Source organism: Pelobates fuscus, chromosome 5 (assembly GCF_036172605.1).
Source record: "Pelobates fuscus isolate aPelFus1 chromosome 5, aPelFus1.pri, whole genome shotgun sequence".
Lineage (NCBI taxonomy): Eukaryota > Metazoa > Chordata > Amphibia > Anura > Pelobatidae > Pelobates > Pelobates fuscus.
In genome coordinates this window covers 299,928,192-299,950,191 of record NC_086321.1, presented here as the reverse complement: position 1 = coordinate 299,950,191, position 22,000 = coordinate 299,928,192, and the positions used below count along the sequence as shown (strand labels likewise).

Genomic DNA, 22,000 nt, shown 5'->3' with positions numbered 1-22,000 from the left:
TTATTAACGAGATGTTTTGTTTAATAATAAATACTGTAATTTGTAAAGAAATTGCGACTCATTTTACTGTTACTTACACTTCCTCACTAGTAATACCAAGGCCCAATTACTCTTCCCTTTCAGGTTGTGACATTTTGTTTTTTAATTTTTTTAATGCAAAGTTTATTCAGTAAACTATTTTACTGAATTCTGTACGTGTCGCTGCTGCTTGTCACATCCTGTCTGCCACAACTGCAATTGTCATACTTCCCTCATAGAGTTTTGGGGAACTTTTTCAGAGAGATTTTTTCACTCAGAATGAATATACATTGCAATACACAAATACAAAGAGTTATCTTTAGTATGGAAACATTTTTTTTTTTTTGCCTTGTGTTCTCAACACAGAGAAGGGAAACAGGGATGCATTCTGTGACATTTGCCTCTGCTCTTCCAGTTTATAAGCAAATCCACACGTCGGCCAATAAGAGGGGTGGAAGGGGTGTATGAGGAAGGACCCTCCCTATTTTGGGAGGTGTTGGGACTTAAATTTCCCTTATGTCAGTTGCAAACAACGTGTGCTAATCATAGATAAGTCGTGTAATAGCTGTAAGGATCTGCAACTAAAACAGAAACAGCTCACAGGATATTTAAATTCAAGTACTACCTAAAACCATTGTTAACCTGGCCTGTTGCAGACCCTGATCAGACTTCTGTGCATTCACCCTGGATTCATCGGTAGGAAGTTTCAGTGTATCTTCTTGTTAGAAGCGCTGCCGATACAGACCTGGCCCAGCAGAGCAGATCTAATAGATCATTCAATTTAGAATCATACTCCGCCTGTTTTGCTTGTAACTAGAAACCATGCACTTAAGTAAAATAACCGACTTCAGTTTGGATCTGACTTCCAGTGTTCATGGAGTTTACAGTGCTGGTGAGCTGGTGTCAGGGCAAGTAGTCCTGGAGCTGTGCAGGGATCTGAGGGTTACAGGGCTAGAGGTCTGTGCTAGAGGCTTGGCTACGGTGCACTGGCTCGAGAGCCGAAGCGTTGGCATGAATACAGTTTATAGTGATTTTACTGCTTATGAGCCATATCTGAGAAAGCGACAGTCCTTGATTAGAGGTAAGCGTGTCTATGCTTTACATAGCCAATACATGCACACACGATATATGTCTTACGATCTCTTATTTGTTACTGTTTTAATAGCTTATATGTTTAGAATTGTGTAACTTATTCATTTGCAGCTGAGTTTCAATTCAATGTTTTTATGCCAGTTGTGCGTGAGTGTTTTTTTGTCTTTCCTCTGTCAGGTGTTTGACAGATGCTCATACCTTCTAATTATGAGGGAGTTATTTTCTAAACAAGCTTGGCTACTGTTTAGAATGATTTTTTTTTTTTTTTTTTTTTTTTTTTTTTTTACATTTGTGTTTCGGTTCACCTCCAGTTTAACAGTTTAGTGAATACACTGTTATGAATAATATAATAGTAAGCAGAGTGATTTAATATTATAATAGAATAATTCAATAGAAAACCGGTTTATTCTCTACACCTTCTGTGCAATGTAAGTGGAGTTCACCGGTCACCAGGGAATTGTACATTTTAAAGGTTTACTCTTACTCATAGGCAGGCAACCTAAGGCACTCCTGATGCTTTGCCTACCTTATAGCTTTAAGAGCATTATGAGAGATGTAGTCCACAACATCTGGAGTGCTGAAGGTTGTGTGTGTGTGTGTGTAATATATTATATATTACTGGATTTCGATGTAGAGAATGAGGACAGCGTCAGTTACCGGACCAAAAGTCAATTGGAAGCCAGGAAGTGCTTTTTCTCTGTTTTACATTGCAGCACTAAGCGCAATAAGGTGCCATGCTGAGACCAAAAGGAAGGGTTCTGAACTGGAAATGTCCTTCCTCTACTGCAAATCTGAAAATACCTTTTTGATGTTTAGGAACATGGAAATAAGTGTCTTGTTAATATATAGACATCAAGCATTGTCTGGGGAAAACCCTGTAGAGATTCCATTTTGAACTTGTGTTCGTTTATAAGTCCATTGAGGCCTTTTTGGTGTGGAATCCATGTGTTCTTTCTGCATTTGGGACTTTTACAATGACCCCCTTGTTTTCTAAGGAATTAAATGGATTTCTGTACAGTGTCTTTTTTTTTTTTTTTTGTCCCCTGGCTATAGTGACACTTGTACACTCCAACGTGATGGGGTTCTGCAGAATTCTAGTAGGTATCATCTTTATATGATATCTAGAACACATTTGTCCTTTACCAATTCCTTCCATGTCCTTTGGAATAGAAGCAGGCGTGCCCCTACTCCACCAGGCTGGGAGAAAAGCCCGACCTGATGTTCTGGTGTTCTTGGAAGATGAAGAACCTCTAGATTTTCCTCCTCTGTTCCCTTCTACAAGAGATCTTGCATATTCTCTTCCTGGTCTGTAAGCTGTATTTTCCGAATGGAAGGGTAGTCTGAGGATATCTTGGCTCAAAAGGATCTCCTGGGCCTACAATCTTGTGTCAGAGACACCTTCCTGTACTCTGCTGCTCATTTGATGCATTTCATCCGAAAAGCATGTCCTCCTAAAAACGGAGGGAGCAGAGACTGTTCTTAGAGGCATCTGCGGACCATGAACTGAGCCAAAGAGCACTCCGGGCTGAAAGAGTGAGTGACATTTTTCTGGCTAGGGTCTTGACAGTGTCAACCAAGGCTTCCAGAATAAAATCCAACGTCAGCTGAATATCTTGTAAGCTGTCAATGATAAAGGGTCTGCTCTTGCTGTCTCTAATATTTTCCTCCAAACTTTCTAACCACATTTTTAGATCCCTGGAAATCGAGGTAAGGGCTACATAGACTTTAGAAAGGGTCACAACCATTAATATACAATATATACCAGCGACAGCCAGTTTAGTTCTTCAGCATGTCACAAAGGTGGGTCATGCAATTACATTGTAGCTCTAAGTGGCAGAACGAGTTATACAGAGTAGTACGTTTATTAAGGTGGGTTTGCGTTGCAGGTGCATATACTACATCCCCATAATCAATAATTGGCATCAACATTTTCTGTACAATCTTTTACTTTACTATGGGGCTAAGGTAGGATTTGTTTCTGTACAGGGCACCTAGTTTTAGCTAAAGTTTTGATGAAGTTTCTTTGTGAAGGTGAAAAGATAGATTGGGGTGTAACAGCATACCCAAATATTTGTAAGAAGGAACTGCAGTCAGTGTGTTGTTTGATTTTTTTTTTTTGATGCATACTTGGGAATCTTGTAATTTAGGTACTGCTCCAAAGATCATTGTTACAGTTTTGTCAGTGGAACAAATTGTTTTTTGTGATCCACTTTTCTACCTCTGAGGACTGGTCTTGGAGCACAGTCTCAAGTTGCGGTAGATCGGGTTTGCTTGCATAGTGTCATCTGTGTACATGTGTACATTTGAGGGTTTGCAGACCTTAGGCAGATCATTTATAAATAATGTGAATAGTTTTTTTTTTTGCAGTAGAATGTCATGGTCTAAGGTGTCAAAGGCCCTTTGCAAAATCAAGGAAAATGGCTCCAGTTAGCTCTCCTTGTTCCATTCCAGTTTGGATGTCATCAACTTTTAAGAGGGCGGTTGTAGTTGAGTGATTCATAGTCAAATATTTTGATTGTTGGTAATACTCGCATAGTTGCGTATGCACACATTTTTCCAAGATTTTTGACAATACAGGGAACAATAATATTGGGCGATAGTTAGAAACCAAAGTAGTGTCACCACTTTTATGGATATTTACTACTCTTGCAGTCTTCCAAGTTTGGGTATATATCCAGACACCAAGGATTTGTTAATTAGTGACAGGTTTAGCAATTGCTGGCTCACTGAGCTTCAACTGCATTTCTGGGATTTGATCAGGTCCAGACTGATTTTTAATTTTTAGATTATTAAGGTGTTTCTTAATGACACTAATAGTTACATGTCTAAAATTGAACTTCTCTATATTGGGTGTTTGCAAATTTAGTGGGGCTTGATCCATATTTGTAGTTTCCGGATGTGTGTAATTTATTAGCTTGGCAATCAGGGTGGTGGAGCATCCGAAAAAATCATCGTCAAGGGCATTTGCTACATCTAAGGGGAGTTGCAGGGTTTGGTTGTCCACTATGACAGTGAAGGGTTGGGAGTGGATTGGGGGAGTTTGTAACTTATTTTCATATTTTCTAAATGGTTCTAGGGCTTGAAATTTTATTGTTCAGTTTTTTTACTGAAATATTGGGCCTTGGCCAATTTTGTTTGTTTTGTATATATTTCACCATTGTCTATATGCACAGTGATTGTTCATAGAGCCAGTACACTTGACCTTTGACCACATTGAATCCTGAAACTGGAACATTTGAATGAAGTAATCCAATTCATATTTGCCCCTTTTACTCTCACATCACGCAGCGGGGCATGCAAATTCCAAACGTGTAGGAGTTCGGACTAAAAGAATTCAACTGCACAGTCAAGATCTGGGATTAGATTTAATCTGTGCCATGGGGGGTTCTTGATGTCATTTAGAAAGTATTCAAGATTAAAACATGTTTGAAGGACCTGGTGATTTTCACCTTGAGAGAGGATTTAGTAGCCTTTTTGTATTGCGCATGCAATACACAAAGTAGTGGTCACTGAAACTGTTAAGGAGAACACCTGCCTCCTGGATTCTATCAGGAGAAGTGGAGAGAATCCAATCCAGCAGGGTATGTTTATGCAAGTTAAGGAGGAGATTGATTGCGTTTGTCTTAAACAGCGAGCAAGAACTATTATTTTTAGGATTCAGCCAATCAATATTAAAATCTCCACAGACCAACAGTTCACTTTTTTGGTTTTGAGCTATGGTTTCACTAAGGAGATCGGCTATGTCAGAAAGGGAATGCACTGGGGAGCTAGGAGGATGATAGATTCCTGCAACAATGATTGATTTACTGCACGGGACCTCAATTGTGCCAGAAAGGAAATCCAAAGGTGGCAGGAGAACTAAAGTTTTGTAAGGGGGTGAACTTTATGGAATTGTCAACAAAAAATGTAGCTTATGCTAACGTAGTGTACCTATAATCTTAATTTTAGTAATGACAGGGGGCTTCATATTTTTTCATAACTCTCTTTACTGTAAAATCCAGCAGCAGGTCATAACAGAAACAACCAATCAGAAACAAGTATCCAACTGTATAAAAGGCCCTGCAAGCCTGAGCACTTCCTCTTTCTTTGTAGCAGACCAATAAATAAACAGTCTAGAACAAAAACAACATCCAGACCTCAAAAATAGATGACCGGAAACACAACGGAAATAGATCCAGCCATGTGAAGAAGTTGTTTACACTGAAAAGAAACAAAAAAAAGTGAAAGGCATCTGAAGTGACAAGATTTCCACAGTAAATTAATAACTATTATAATACAGTCAAATGACATAAATAATTACTTAACTTAAATCTATATAACTAGAACAATTCACCTAACTAAACTGTTATTTCTAATGTAACTATATATCTTAACCATAATTGACAACTAGTATTTGACAATAAGAATAGTGCGAGAAATAAAGACCCAGGGTGGGAAGCATAACAGGGTGGGAAAATATGTGTCTCCTGTCATTCCTAAAATTAAGATTATACGTTAGCATAATCTACAATTTTATCACTTGACAGGAGGCTTTAGTGAAAGAAGTGTGAGAAGTAAAGTAAAAATCACAGAAAGTATGCTCTGGTGTCCAATCTGCACATCTCATAATGTTCGAGAGAGACACGCCTGCAATGCAGCCGCACCACAGACAGAGTAGGCACCGAAACAAGGTTCTGCCCAGCCATGGACAACAACCAGCAAATCCACCTAGCCAAAGTCATGGTCGTAACCGGTTTGTGGGGTTTAACGTAGGAATTTAGAAGTTGTTCTGAAGGAGTAGCACATAGCGAAGAAGTAATCTCTACGTATTATAAAAGAGCATCCACGACGCATAGTTGCAGAGGCGCCCAGAAAAATGGATAGAAAACTGAATTAGAGTCCGATTTAGTACATCGCGAAATAGGAAAAGTGACGGCGTCCGTCGAGAAGGAAAAACAGTCTATGTCAAAAGCACAGACGTCTAAGACACGACAGAAAGAAATGAGACCCAACAAAAAGGTCAGTTTAGCTGATAGTTGTCGTAGGGATACATTCACATTGTCTGGCCATTCCCGCAGGAAATGTAGAACTAAATCCACACCCCAGAGACGAGATTGATTTATTGTACTGATTTTTTTTTCTACTGCCGAAATATTGTCCATGCGAAGTACGAGAGACCCTTGGCAAGACTGTGGATGGCGAATAATCCGGCTATCCATTCCAGGCAGTTTATGTGTAATCTTGTTTCCTCATCCAACCAGGGGCCCCCGTGGAGTGGTTTGAGCAGTGAGCACATAAGCCCTAGAAGCTGGCATCTGATTCTACCACGAAGTCTGGAGAGGGGCCAAATATCGCCTTGCCATTCCAGGCTTGCATGTGTAGTAATCACCATCGGAGTTCTGACTGCACCTCCTCTGACAGGGGTATCCAATGATCGTATGAGTGACCTGCTGGTAGGTAAATCGCCTTCAACCGTTGCATGGCCAGGTAGTGTGGGGGACTGGAAAGATTGCTTGAATCGATGAGGAGTGGAGGCCAACTATGCGGGCGAGGAGACGCAGCAGAATTAAATCTTTGCGTAGCATCTTGCGTAGTACCTTCTGAATTGAGGTAAACTTCGAAGTTGGTGAGCGTAGGTCACATTTCACAGAGGCTGTCTCAAAACCGAGGAATTAAACGGTTTGAGACGAAACGTGTGTCAACTTTTGTCTGTTCACCATGAATCCCAAGGACTCTAGAAAATGAGTGACAAAGTTCGTCTGAGAGTGCAGTCTGGACACTTTGTCGCAGAAGATCAGCAAATCGTCCAGGTAAATAAGGCAACAAATGCCCTTTGCTATAAAGTGTGCTATGACCGGCTTCAGTAGCTTCATGAAGCACAATGGAGCGAAGGCCGAACGGCAGACACGTGAACTGGCAAGCCCTTCACCTCCAAACGAACTGTAGAAATCGTTGACTCTCTGGTGCGATAGGCGTCTTTGAAGTCGAGTCCGGTGAATCAGTCATTGGCCAAAAGTGGGTGGATACCTTCCATGTAGAAGTGCCGGTAGACCACATAGCCATTGAGTTCATGAAGGTTGATGACTGGTCGATAATCTCCCATCTTTTTCTTGACCACGAAGATGTTGCTGAAAAATCCACCTCCGTCCGGAGTGGATTGGACAGCCCCTTTGTCGAAGAGGGAAAGTATTTATTCCTTTGTGTGTAGTGGAGGTGGGCGGGATGTCTGAGCAGGCCACGTATGAAATTCCATGGTCTGAAAAAAGAGGGACAACATGCCTGCAGTAACAGTGCTAATAGAAGCAGATCCCGGCCTCATCCTCTAGTGCCTCTCGCTCTGTTCGAGCCTCAATGAAATGAGGGTCTTGACGAGGAAGTTGGGAAGAATGAGGACTGCGGATAGGACCTGCAGCCTGTGGACCAGAAATGGGTGGTGGCTCGGCCACGTAAGTCCTGACAGTCATCTTCTTCTGAGGTGGATCTATCCGCTTGCCATTCATCCACCACTGCCAATGATGGTGATGGGTAGGAGTCCTCATCCAAGGAGTGGACGGGGGGGAGGGGTTCCCTCCCAGTCTTTCGATTCTTTTAGAGCGCTTGACCGGAGCTTTGCCTTTAACTCTGGTTGCAGGGGAAGTCATCCCTTTCCAGTGGCATTTAGGACCTGCCATTTGTCTGGAAGCATCCGGCCCTGTGAGTGCTTCTGTGTCTGGAGGTTGTGGTAGCACTTTCATTAGGGCTTTTTCCACTGTTTGCTGAATTGGGCTATATGGGTACCAGGAGAGGGGGCTCACCCCTGCAACGTCTGCTAGCCAGAGTCCAGCCCATAGGTAACTTGGGGCTCACCCCAAGTGGTGTGCCATGTAAACAGAGGACACCCATATTTGGCAACTTATTACTTTGGCACAGTGATTGTATGATACACTAATTCAGTAGAGTGTAATCAGATTGTATCTAACTAACTGGTATATCACACAGTATTAGTAAAGGTATATAAAGCACTTCACTATAAATTACAGTTCTTGTCCAGAAGCAAGTACCTGGTAAGTATGAGGAGCACTTGCAGGAGATTCCGAGGAGAAAAGTGTAGCAGGTAAGTGATCCCAGTCTCCAGATCACGATAATATCGATCTGGAACGAAAAACAAGATGGCCGTTGTGAAAAACAAGATGGCCGCGGACTGTGAGTATACTACAACAAATTATGTGCACAGTGTGGACAGGAGTGAATAAGAAGCTCTATACACCTAAAAGTGGTGCCCCCTATACCACTTTAAAATCAACAATATACATACATAAACAAGATGGAGCTTCTAAAATAGAAGTTCAAATATACAATAGTGCAATACAGTTTTGCAAATAAAATAAGGGATATACAGAAGAGTGGTATCACTCACAAGCCTGGAGTCATAACCTCATATGACTTGGATGGTGTGTGCTCTTGGACCATTACAGGATGTCCAGATCCTTTTTTCATACAGGACTGCTTATTTCCACCCTCAACCGGCTTACAGACAGGCTTCCTCAGTCCAGACTGAAGCACCAACTGAGGAAGCCTGTTATGCCAGGCAAAACGTGTTTAGGCGACTTTTAAAGACTATATAGCCTAACCTGAATTTTATTTGGTATGTTTTAATTGATTTTTTATTTGTGTTTTTTATTGGATAAATAAAGCATCCCTTTTTGGTGAATAACTCCGCTGACCTGGCATTTGTACGTCTGTAAGCCGGTTGAGGGTGGAAATAAGCAGTCCTGTATGAAAGAAGGATCTGGACACCCTGTAATGGTCCAAAAGCGCACACCATCCGAGTCATATGAGGTTATGACTCCAGGCTTGTGAGTGATACCACTCTTGTGTATATCCCTTATTTTATTTGCAAAACTGTATTACACTATTGTATATATATTTTATTTTGCAGAATACCAGTTGAACTGCTACCGTATATACTAGAGTATAAGTCGAGTTTTTTTAGCACATTTTTTGTGCTGAAAAACCCCAACTCGACTTATACTCGACTCAATGTCTGTATTAATACAGACAATGGGGCTGTGTGCATTTACTTACCTGTCCTGCAGCTCCTGTCAGTTCCCTTCTCCTCCACGCTGGTCTGGTCAGCACCTGTGTCAGCTCCCAGTGTAAGTCTCGTGAGAGCCGCGGGGTCATAGTGCGGCTCTCGCGGGACTTATACTGGGACTTGCAGAGGGAGCTGACCGGACCGGCGCGGAGGAGAAGGGAGCTGACAGGAGCTGCAGGAGAGGTAAGCGCTCTCTGCCAGCCCTCTCCACTGAACTGCCAATGCCACTGGACCACCAGGGAGTGAGAGCCCCCCTCCCTGCCATGTATCAAGCAGGGAGGGGGGACGAAAAAAAATAATAATAAAATAAAATTAATAATAAAATAAAAAATAATAATACAACAAAAAAAGTATTAAAATAATAATAAAAAAATAATAATAAAAATGCCCACCCCCCCCACCAAGGCTCTGCAACACACATACACACACACACTGTAAATAAATATTCAATTAATATAATTTTTTTTAGGATCTAATTTTATTTAGAAATTTACCAGTAGCTGCTGCATTTCCCACCCTAGTCTTATACTCGAGTCAATAAGTTTTCCCAGTTTTTTTGGGTAAAATTAGGGGCATCGGCTTATATTCGGGTCGGCTTATACTCGAGTATATACGGTATTTTAGAAGCTCCATCTTGTTTATGTATGTATATTGTGAGTATACTATGCTGCCTTCCCCATCACCCTCTGAATCCACACAGAGTGAAGGTGAAGAAACCGTGGAAGTGAGAGCGCGATTGCGGCACCCGGGCTGCAGCGCGCTCGAGATAAGAGGGAAAACTGGCAACACACAGCTCTGAGGAAAGGAGACAGGCCACAGATAGAGGAAAGGATATGGTATAAAATCAGTAGAGAGGGGATGAGGAGGAGAGAGGAAGGATAGTTAATTAATCCCATAAAGTATTAATTAAACTCAAATAAACAAAGCATAAAAGACAGAAGAGAATCACAAGGTAAAATACTCTGACCTGTGCAGACTGAAGCAGCAAAGAAAGTGTAAATGCTCAGGCTGGCAGGGCCTGTTATAGAGTTGAATACTTGTTGCTGATTGGTTGTTTGTTTTGATCTACTGGATTTTACAGTAAAGGGAGTTATGCAAAATATGAAGCCTCCTGTCAGGCTGTGGATGTTACCGTGTACAAAGTAGAGGACTGTTTTAGCTGGAAGGCTAGGAATGGAATCTGTTGGGGGACCAGGGTTAGACTTCACATCATTTGCAAGAGCAAGTAACGAGTAATAGGAGTTTGGACATAATCTTAGTGTGGTAGTATTGCAATTGTAAGGTTTTATACTTTTATGGGGTGGGGGTTGGAGGGCTTGATTTCAACACTCCCCACCAGCACTCAGCAGGTAAATTACAGAAACAAAGCCGGCCATGATGTATAAGAATTTGGTTCTTGGTTTGTGGTGAGTGGTGCTTAAGGGAGTAGTGGTAGGAACATGACGGGAATGTGAAGAGGGTACAAGGTGTGAAGAAAATGGACTTTCTCCGACCTTTTTCTTCTATTTTTATGTGTCATTACCTTTGTTTTTTGCCTAAATTGGATTATTAGTTCGGCAGTTGGAAACTACGTGGAAAAGAAAACGGCGGCCATCTTGTTCGCACGAGGAGAGTCAGCGGGACTTGGTTGTCGAGTGTCTGGAACTAAAATCGGACACTCGACCGCACGAAGTACCGCTGAGAACTACCGAACTCCAGCTTCTCCTATCTACCGAACAGCCAGAAGAGCGGCATTCAGTAGTTATGTTCGTACAGACCAGGGGAACAATCGCTACTATGAGCCAGGAGGATATATTCGGTATTTTGACCGCTTCTCACCCTTTTCCCAATTGACCGACCGCACACGCTGAATTCGTGGAACTGTTTTGGGCAGGAGCCTCGTGTGTGGTTGGTAAAACAGGACTTCCACACTTTTCAAGAACTCCTGAACCGATCTGAGTGAAATTTGGATATGTTTGCCTCCCAGATCGGGGCTATCAGGGGATATGTATTTTGTGGGGATACCTTGTGGGGAAAGGGGTGTTCTAACTTTTGGGGAAAATGTGTGCCCTTTGCCTGGAGATAATTGATTTACTCCTTAACTTATCTCAATATCTCCCAGGCAGAGGGAGGGCGTGTATTAGTAAAATACTGTACAGTGATTGGTGAATGTATTTCTTTGTTCTGGGACGTCCTCTTGCATGAGGATCCCCCATAAAAGCCAGCATGTTTCAATAAAGCTTTAGTTCTGTTACACCCTTCATGAAGTCTTGGCTCATGTTTGGGGAAGGAATATTCTATCTACTGGGAAGGATTGTCTGGGAAGCTGTATTCATCTCTACCCCCTGCTGGAGCTATAATCACTAATACTCAGCAGTGGGGAAAGGAATAGGAGACCGCAGCACCATCACCACTGCAGGTCTTAACACAAGGAACATTAACATGGTCAAATTTGGAACAGGAGGGGAGGAGATGGGGGAAAAAAAGTTACAAATAATGCATATATGGTGAGGAAGTAGTACTTGCACTACACATATGGCTAGGTACAGAACACAAACATAAATGCAGGAAGCACAACAGCGTATGGATGATCATGAAGATGTTGATTGAAGCACTGTCTACTATTTTCCTCCTTATGTCCGCCTTGGTGAACTCTCTTTGTAAACTACCATGATTCAGGGCACTTATTGGAAGTTGGCACTTGATGGATAATGGCACACAGATGGAATGTGGCCTGTGTTCTCTTTGGTCGTATTCCAAAAACCAAAAACAAGTGTTGTGCTCAAAATATACTTAATGTCCATTGACCAAAGAAAATCTGAAAAAATGTAAAACGCAATCTAGTGCAGATTATCCTTATTATAATACACAGTGATTATTATACACATATGAGGGTTGCACTTACATTTACCAGAGCCCTATCAACCCTGGCTCTGGGTGAGAAAGGCTCCAGTTGAGAGGGAAGACTTTAATTTCCAAAGATGGCACTCTTAGTATGGAATGGCTGCACTGATGACAAACCCAGGAAACCCCAATGGCATAGTATAACATCAAATTTTATTATGTGTAAAACTGCTTACACAAAGCATTGGTGGGTTATACCATATAGTAATCCCACAAACAAGCTCATTTGCGGCATAAAACGCCGACTTGCATGTATTACTTCCGGGTTTCGTCAAATGCCCGGCTCCGCCTCCTGATGACGTCGCTTGTGACACGTTTCACCCGCCTCTATTGCTTGGGGCTTCCTCAGACAATGTCCTAGTGCTTCCCTTTTAAAGATGGTAACTCTGCCCGTTCCAATATCTGATTGGCCAAAGTCCATAATGGATCGGGGGAAGTTCATAGCAGCTGCAGTCACTTTAAGCTCATAGAAAATTATGCTTATAGTCCCTTATAAGTTCGTTTTTAGTATGTGCAATATATTTAAAATACACACCGTATAATTATTATACATAGAATACCTAATAAAAACAATATGTATTGAAAAAAAAACGACTATCATGGAAAGAAAAACGGAAAGTGGGATTAACTCCTAAATATTAATTTACTAAGATCTCATTAAAAAAAAGATTTAAAAAAAGAACAGTTATCTATTAAAATTCAATATTCTAAAATATCATAAAAATCCCTATGTGTCAAAAACAAATTTAAAAGAAACATACATACCTATATATAACTGCACTCACTTGCAGTTCCTATATTAATCTAATGGTAAATATAGGTTATTATCTCCTAAACTAAAATTATAAAAAGGAAAATTATATTCTCATTAGAGAAGTATAATATTATTGTAGGTCCTTGTAGGGAACAATTAAAATGGATATATGTAGAGACCAAAGAAAAAGTTACCTGCGCTCTCTCCTAAATCCCTATGTATATTTAAACAAATGGAGGTCATTTAGTTACTCCAATAGCCAGTGGAGGGAACGCCCGCCTGCCGACGTCAAGGCAGACCCCCTTCAGGTGGGTCCTACTCTGACCTGTCACCTTGCTTCCTTGAGCTTCTGGCAAAGATATCTCTAACGAGATGGGTATTTTTTATATACACCCCTATATACTTATTAACCCTAATAGGGAACACATGGGATGGGGGGCCGCATAGTAACAAAGCGGTGTGATAGAAAAAGTGAATACAAATACAAAAAAACAACTTACAGACTCCAGGAGCTTCAATGGATCCCCTACTCCTCCAGCCCATACGGTCAGCAAGAGAGAGAGTGTGTGTACGACTGTCTGTCGGTGTGTGTGTGTGTCTGCCTTTGACTGTGTGTGTGTGATTGTCTACCTGTGACTGTGTATGCCAAAGGCTCTAGGTACACCCCTGAGTGTCCATTAAGAATTGCATTTTTCTCGTTGAAAATTAAAACTTAAAATTAGTTTTAAAATACTGTCTCCTAACATTTTTAGCTGGCTCCTAGATTTTAAACAAATTTGTCAAGCCCTGACATACAAACACATTTTATGTATTCGGTCCTCTATACCTATTTCAGTGAACAGTTTAACCCTTAAGAACGAATGAGTTTGACTCATTTGAATCCTTAATGCACTAAAAATGATCAATTTAGAATTACCGTGTATATACTCGAGTATAAGCCGACCCGAATATAAGCCGAGGCCCCTAATTTACCCCCCAAAACTGGGAAAACTTATTGACTCGAGTATAAGACTAGGGTGGGAAATGCAGCAGCTACTGGTAAATTTCTAAATAAAATTAGATCCTAAAAAAATTATATTAATTGCATTTTTATTTACAGTGTGTGTATATAATGAATGCAGTGTGTGTATATGAAAGTGCAGTGTGTATGGGTGCAGTGTGTGCGTATGAGTGCATGTATGAGTGCAGTGTGTGTGTGTGAATGCAGTGTGAGTGCAGTGTGTGTGTGAATGTAGTGTGTGTATGAGTGCAGTGTGTGTGAGTGCAGTGTGTAAATAAATGCAGTGTGTGTGAATGCAGTGTGTATATGAGTGCAGTGTGTGTGTGTGTGAGTGCAGTGTGTATATGAGTGCAGTGTGTGTGTGATGCAGAGTGTGATGCAGAGCCTTGGTGGGGGGTGGGCATTTTAATGTTTTTTTATTATTATTATTTTAATTTTTTTGTTATATTATTTTTTTTATTACTATTTTTATTATTGTATTATTATTTTAATTTTGTTGTTATATTATTAATTTATTTATTTTTATTACTATTATAAATTTTTTTGTCCCCCCTCCCTGCTTGCTAGCGTGCCAGGGAGGGGGGCTCCTTCCCTGGTGGTCCAGTGGGATTGGTAGTTCAGTGGGGGGGAGAGGGGGGCTGTGTGAGATGTTACTTACCTCTCCTGCAGCTCCTGTCAGCTCTCTCCTCCTCCGCGCCGTCCGGTCAGATCTTCTGTCAGCTCACAGTGTAAGTCTCGCGAGAGCCGCGGCTCTCGCGAGACTTACACTGGGAGCTGACCGAGGTGCTGAACGGACGGCGCAGAGGAGGAGAGAGCTGACAGGAGCTGCAGGAGAGGTAAGTAACATCTCACACAGCCCCTGTCTGTATTATGGCAATGCAAATTGCCATAATACAGACTATTGACTCGAGTATAAGCTCGAAAAAAGCTCGAAAAGCTGAAAAACTCTGCTTATACTCGAGTATATACGGTAATAATAACATGAAGTGAATGTTCACACATTAGGCCTTCACCATAGGAAAGCAATGACTCAATGCTTTCCTGTAGGGATTAAGAAGATGCTGGATGTCCTCATGCAAAGCATGAGGACGTCCAGTGTAGTTTCATTGAGTTAAACTTTGTGTAAATGCTGGACGTACCTCTAGTGGCTGTCTGAGAGACAGCCACTAAAGGCAGTCTTAACCCTGCAATATAAACATTGCAGTTTCTATGAAACTGAAGTTTTACATTGCAGAGCTAAGGGGCAGGCTCACTAATATTAGATATTATATGGTAATAAAGTGTGTTGCTTCTTTTGTCATTATTCAACACATGCCATTTTTTTGCATGACAAATTTATCAATCCTGTTGTCACTTTATCCATCAGAAAGGAATTGTTTCACTTATCTATTTTCTAAATTTGTCATATTTTCTGAAGCTGATTAAAAACAAAAATAATCAAATTTTCATAACACTAATAAATATATCCCACCAAAATGGCAGAGAGCTGAGCAGTGAGACTGCAGTGGCATGATCTATACACCACAACTGCTTAATTAAGCTAAAGTTGTTTTGGTGACTTTAAGTAGGGCAGCTCATTGAAGTGGTCTGGGTACACTATCTACTATCTACACTACCCTATCCGTTTAACCCTGCATTTGCAATTATTGCAGTTATTGAGAAACTGCAATAATGAAGTTGCAGGATTAACTCTGCCTCTAGTGGCTGTCTACTAGACAGCCACTATAGGCGCTTCCGGGTCCTTATGATATCAATGAGGGAATAATTGATTCAGTGCTTTCCTATGGGGTTGTTGTACTGCAATCGTGATGATTGCCGTGCTTATGCAAAAGGCCCCCGACATCCGGGGAGGATGTCTGACCGAGCACCAAGGGACATCGACCCTGGATTCAGTTTAGTGATTTTAGTTTAGTTTATCCCTCTCTGCAGATGTGCACTAGAGAAGGGGGCACATAACTGCAATAATTACAAATTATTATAGGGTACATTAGTGCTAGGAATAAGGAATACAATTGTGTATGCCTAGCCTATAGTGTCTCTTTAAGCATAAATTATGTGTTTTGAATATATTATAATTGCCACACTTCACATTTTTCACATTTATTTTGATTAATACTTTTAAATAGCATGTAAAGATAATGGCATGCTGAAGTATGTTAGCTTAGTGAGATTATTTAATGTTTTAATTACTATCCTGAACAGTAATCTTGCTGATTAGCGTCCATCTGTGATTTTCTGATAACTCCTACCTAACATACTATACCATCTTAGATAGGTAGTTCTGTAATTGAAAACACGTCGGTCAGGGTACACAGCTTTGCCTACTGAATGTTGATTCCTAAAAATCTCTTTAGCACACTTGGGGTCTTGGTTGTAAGAAAAGTACCACCAGGGCTGGATTGGCCCACTGGGATACCGGGAAATTTCCGGACAGACAGCCTTAATTATAAAGCTCCTGTAATTGAATTATTTTCCCCTTGGACTGTGCCAACCTGTGTCAGTCCTAGGGGATTAAGGAGGGAGGAGCTGGGGTTGGTGCGGCCGCAATTAGGCTACTGGCGGCAATTTAGGCCACATGCCCCGCCTCCTGAAAGGAAGCCCCAAATCCACACACAAACTCCGCCCGCACACATGTTGCTGACCTCACTGGAAGAGGTCACAAAATGGCAACTTCACCTACCAGTGCCAGGTAAGCTTCAACTATTACAGTGATTGTGTGCCTGCTACTGAGAGAGCTTGTGCGTGTACATGTGTACATGTGTGTACTAATTGGTGCATACCACTCATGAATTCTGTCAGATTGTTTTGGAACAGCTTGATAAAGCCCGGGGTTCTCAACTGCATATATAACCAGATCCCTCTAACGCGAGGTTTTAGAAGCATATCATCATATCTGTTCCATTGTAGGTGTGGCATTGTGCCAATTACTTGTTCGCAGGGAAAAGTAAAGGGTGGCCACAGAACATCTAGACCATGTTTATTACAAACTCCTCAGAATCACAAGATGCTAGTGAATGGGCTTGTGTGTGTGTGTGTGTGTGTGTATTTATGTATGTATGTGTGTCTGCTAGTGAATGAGCTTGTGTGTGTGTGCCTGCTAGTGAGTAAGCTTTTGTGTGTGCCTGCTAGTGAGTAAGCTTGTATGTGTGTGTGTGTGTGTGTGTGTGTGTGTGTGCGCGCGCGTTCCTGCTATTAAATAAGCTTGCACATATGTGTGCCTGCTAGTGAGTGAGCTTGTGTGTGTGTGTGTGTGTGTGCGTACCTGCTATTGAGTAAGCTTATGTGTGTGCCTGCTAGTTTGTGAGCTTGTGTGAATGCCTGCTAGCATGTGTGTGTCAGTGAGCTTTTCTTTAGTGAGCATGTTTGTGTAAGTGAGCTTTTCTGTAGGGAACATGCGTGTGTCAACAAGCTTTTCTGTATGGTGTATGTGTGTGTAAGTGAACTTGTCTGTAGTGAGAATTTGGGTGACAGTTAGCTTGTCTGCAGTGATCTTGTGTGAGTCAGTGAGCTTGTCTGTAGAAGCACGTGTGTATCAGTGAGCTTTTCTGTAGTGAGCTTGTGTGACAGTGAGCTTGTCTTGTAGTAACCTTGTACGTGTAAAAGTTTGTCTGTACTGTACATTTGTCTGTCAGTGAGCCTATGTGTGTGCATCTGTGAGCTTGTGTTTTTATGTCAATGAGCTTATGTATATCAGTGAGATAATTTGTCTATGAGGCTGTGTATCAATGAGTTTGTGTTGTCAGTGAGATTGTCTGTGTCTGCATGTGAGTATGCTTACTGTATAATTAAATGTTTTATTCTGAAAGGGCCAATATTTTATATATATATATATATATATATATATATATATATATATATATATATATATCCTATTGTGTTTATATATTATGCAATCATCTGGGGTAGCAAGACTTAGCCTTACATATTACATGTGACAATATATGGCACAATGACTTGTAGGGCTGGCATAGGTTTTTTTCTTTCAGGGCTGCTTTGTATCTCCATTCCAGCTCTGCGAACCACTTTTAGGAAAGCAATCTGCATCACTAACTTTCAGTGGTATCCATTCGATTTCTTCTTACAGTGAATTAGATGTAATTTAATCAGATTTTGGGTCATCCATAAGGCATCTTGGCAACTGTAACCGTGTTGTAAAAGAAAAGTATCACCTTCCAATGAATTTTTTCAGTTTTATCTCTTGACAACGCTGTTTGCATCAAAGTAGCTGCTAGGCACAGCTTACTTGTGTCAATATTTGAGCTGTGATATGGCATCATCTGTTAGCCAAGTCCTGCTGTGCTGACTTAATTGATTCAAATATTTGATTTGTACTTTTCTCTAGCAGTTAAAAATCCAGGGATTTAAGGCTTTTCCAAAATTCATAACATCGTATTTTGAACAGACCTCTTGCTAAAATAAAATTGCACATATTTTTTTTTTTTTTTTTTAATTCTTTATTTTTGTTGTGCGGGGGGTTACAGACATATCAACATACGCCACAACAGCGTGTCACAGTTTGTACATAGAATAAACACTGGCGTGAGGGTTCGCACATTTTTGTAAATTTGGTAAGTTCAACTAAACAATTATTTCAACAGAGTGAGAAGTAGCTAGGAAGGCTAGCATATTTAAGTATAATTATGAAAGTAGCATAAGTAAACGTTGCTTACATAAAACATCATAGGAGAACACGTTTAAGTTCGCTTTAGGTTTGGTTTTGATGTAGTGCACTCTGCATGCCCTGTGAACCAAATGTTAAGTGTGGCTGGTCGTTAGGTGTCGTTATATCAAATGCATGTAGTTTTTTGTTTGGGTTAAGCCTAATTAAATGAAGGCAAATACAGGCGTGTGGTTAAATGTTATACAAGTTATGGAAGTCAGAGCCACAACAATAAACATACAAAGATGAAACAAAAAGATGTGGCAGAGATAAAGCTATACTTGCTTTTTCTAACTTAACTGGATTTATTGAGTCTCTCATACTTGGACTGCTTTGTTAAACTAATATAATAAGGAAACCATTTCTGAATAAAAAGTTAACTTGGCAACATGTGGGCAGCCGTGGCTGCTGGTGTCAGGGAGGAATAAGCAGGATAACCTTGCAACATTAGCTATGCAGGTTGGACATTGTAATGCTATTGAGCGAGCTTAGTCTAAAAGTGGCAGTGTCGCTAGTATTACAGGCTAGGTCGTCTAATTACATAGTTTGCCAAGTTGAAGCGATCAAGTCCAATGAGACTCACTGAGTGCCGACTTAGTCGTCTAGAAAGCAATGTCCCGGTGTGGATAGCCATTAGAGGTTGCTAAATGGTATCCGCACGGACAGAACAGGCTGTGCCCCAAAGTGACTGAGCTAGTTGCGCTTGACATTTAAAATACATCATGTAAACAGTTGCTGGCATTTGAGGGTACTGCACATTTTGTTAGAGTACATCTTACATGAGGTTATGATTTGTCCTGAGCTTGTCGAACTGCTTACAACTAATAAAATTTAACATAAACTAGGTAGGTTATAACAAACGGTTAGTTGTTGGATGACAGTAAATAATAAGTAATGAGATAAGTAATAAGACAGATAAACAGTCCAGTTTGAGGTTGATACATATCAGTCTGTGGAGTAACAGCGAGCCACTAACTGAGGTGTGCACATCAGGCTGCGTGTAGTTGAAGTTTCACCCTATTCCCTGACTTGGCTTCTGTACACTTCGATTTGAAGAAGTCTCAGTGGCCCCAAACCCGTTGTTCCGTCTGCCCCAGGTTTTTATTGGGACCCGGTTCCTGCTAATCCAGTTGCGTGTTGCTCCTCCGCCGGTATCCCGGTGAGGTTCAGTGTTGGTGCGAACCCGAAGTTTCCCCCTCCGGAGGTGTGGGTCGTGCTCTCGCGGGCTCCCCTTTGCGGCTCTCCGCCCAGGATTGCGGTGAGGAGTTTTGGTCCCCACGTGGCTCCGGTAAGTGCCAGGGGGTCGGTCAGATCGTCTCTGTTGGTGCCAGGTGCGCGGCGTAGAGATTTTATGCCTAGTGAGGTGAGGCGTGGGTCGGCAAGTGTTAGGGGGTAAGCCTTGCAATGAGGTGTCGCTCTTCTCTGACTCTACTCTTTGTTTGTGCCTATCAGATAGTTTGGACCCAGGGTTAGCGGAGATTGTATCCGGGTGCCTCTTAGCTGCCTCTGGGCTGCTATCACCGGGTGCAGTGCGTGGCTCGGTTGCTCTTTTTGGAGCCGGTTTAGCAGGTGAGGTGGTGGGTTGCTGAGAGACCGTTTGGGCTGCTCGCATCTGTGGCACTTTGGCCCACAGCTGTGTCCAAAAGTGGTCGAAGGCTGCCGCTATGCGGTCTGCTTGGGGGGTCCCACTCACATGTCGCGTTTGAGGAGGCTGGGTGAGAGCAGGCCCAGGAGCGTGGTCAGTAGCCGCCATCTTGGTCACACGATGCGGGATGCTTGTGGTCACAGAAGTTTGTAGAAGCTTGTGGCCCAGCGTGGTGTGGACCGGGATGACCCCCACCGGTCCATAGGGGGGGGAACGTGGGCTCTGCATTGCTTCAGCTGGGTGTGGAAACGGCGGGAGAGCGGCAGTCTCTCCCGTGCCGCTCGTGTGAGTAGGCCGCATGTTGGTGCCGAGCGGTATTTCCACTTTTGAGGTATCTTTGTGTAGGTTTCAGTTTTCTCTGCCTATATCCAGCTTCCAAATGCCCGATTTGGGTGTCTGTGTTGGCAGATGTAGCTTATAATGTCGGTTGGCACAGGAGCTGTTGCAGCCTGCGTCCGCTCAGCTCAGCGGTCAGGCCCCGCCCCCAAATTGCACATATTTTAAACTGAAATGCTTGTTGTTTTAATTCCTATTTGATTACATGTTATGCTTTATAGAAACTACATTCTCTTAAACACAACAATTTTCTCTGGTACCATTTTTTGGGAGGGAAACCCTCTCATTTACCGCATCTGTCAAATCTTGCCAGAAGATACATCATCTTCACTGTGAGTGCACTACATGCAGTAGGAATCTTGTTGCATTGTTTGGAATTGGGGAAGCTGACTGAAGTCAAAGGCTTCTGATGGTGCTGGCAAAGTGACCGCATTTTTGCCGCCAGTCCAAGGCTGTGGTTATATAGAGTTATTTTGCTCTTTGAATGCTGAAGCATTAAGATTTCCCTTTACTGGAAGTAAGGGACCTAACCTCTGATAAACAGACCAATACTACAGTTGGCACAATGCAGTCAGGCAGGTAACCTTCTCCTGGCAATATAAATATAGTAACACAATGTAAGTGAATGGCGCTTTCACAGTACTGACACGATTTTGGGTTTTAAAGGTGTTCCCCAACACCCTAAGTAAATAGACAGTGTGCTTTGTACTTTACATCTAAGTATCTCTCTAAGTATACACACCCTCTCTCGTGCAGAAAATACTTAAATGTTATATCAAAGGAGATACTTATACACTTGTCCTAAATGTGATTTTTGTGTGTGTATGCAGGAGATGTTCCATATGTACAGTCTATAGTGACAAAGAAATAAAACCGCACATTGTACACTATGTACTGTTTTATTTATTTGTCACTATATAGACTGTACATATGGAACATCTCCTCATACACACACAAAAATCACATTTAGGGCTTGAGTGGATCTTCTCCCTTGTGGTCAGTGGTTTCTGCTGTGATGGGATCACTGTGCTCTTCCTGCACTGGTCCCTCGCATCATATCCCAGCTACTGGCTCACTGCAGGGTGCAAGTGAGCTGTGCAGAAAGAGCACAGTTAATAATGGTCTCCCTGCCACCCTCCCCGCTAGGTCGGCAACTGGGCTGCAGGTTGGACATGCCTGCTCTAAAGCTTCTTATGGCTTGCTGGATAATTTCTTCTGGTATTGCAACAATTTCTTCCTGAATGGCTGTCTTCAGTTCATCGATGGTCATGTGTCTGCACTTGACTTTTACTTTCAACTACCCCCAGAGGATGAAATCTCACGCTGTGAGATGAGAAATCATGTGCCTGGGAAACATCTGCTTCAGCACCTCCATTGATGTTCTTGTGATATGCGCTGTAGCACCATCTTTATGGAACCAGACTGGAGGATTTTCAAGCTCTACGAGTCTCTGACCCATGAAAATTGTCCACATCTGTATATAGCGGTTTGAGGGGACAGTGACCACATGAGCACCTTTTTCAAAGAAGTATATCACTGTCACCCCAAAGTTAGCCACC

General features: G+C 41.9%; 1 protein-coding gene across 1 annotated transcript in view; it reads left to right on the top strand.

Moving 5' to 3' along the window:
• The first annotated feature begins 537 nt into the window (after nt 1-537).
• The window catches only part of ARRDC2 (arrestin domain containing 2), a 132,306-nt gene continuing 110,843 nt past the window's right edge, over nt 538-22,000 (top strand). Inside the window, exon 1 of the mRNA XM_063455488.1 lies at nt 538-1,099. Within this exon, the coding sequence (XP_063311558.1) occupies nt 841-1,099 (259 nt within the window). The 5' untranslated portion in view covers nt 538-840. The remainder of the gene's footprint in view (nt 1,100-22,000) is intronic.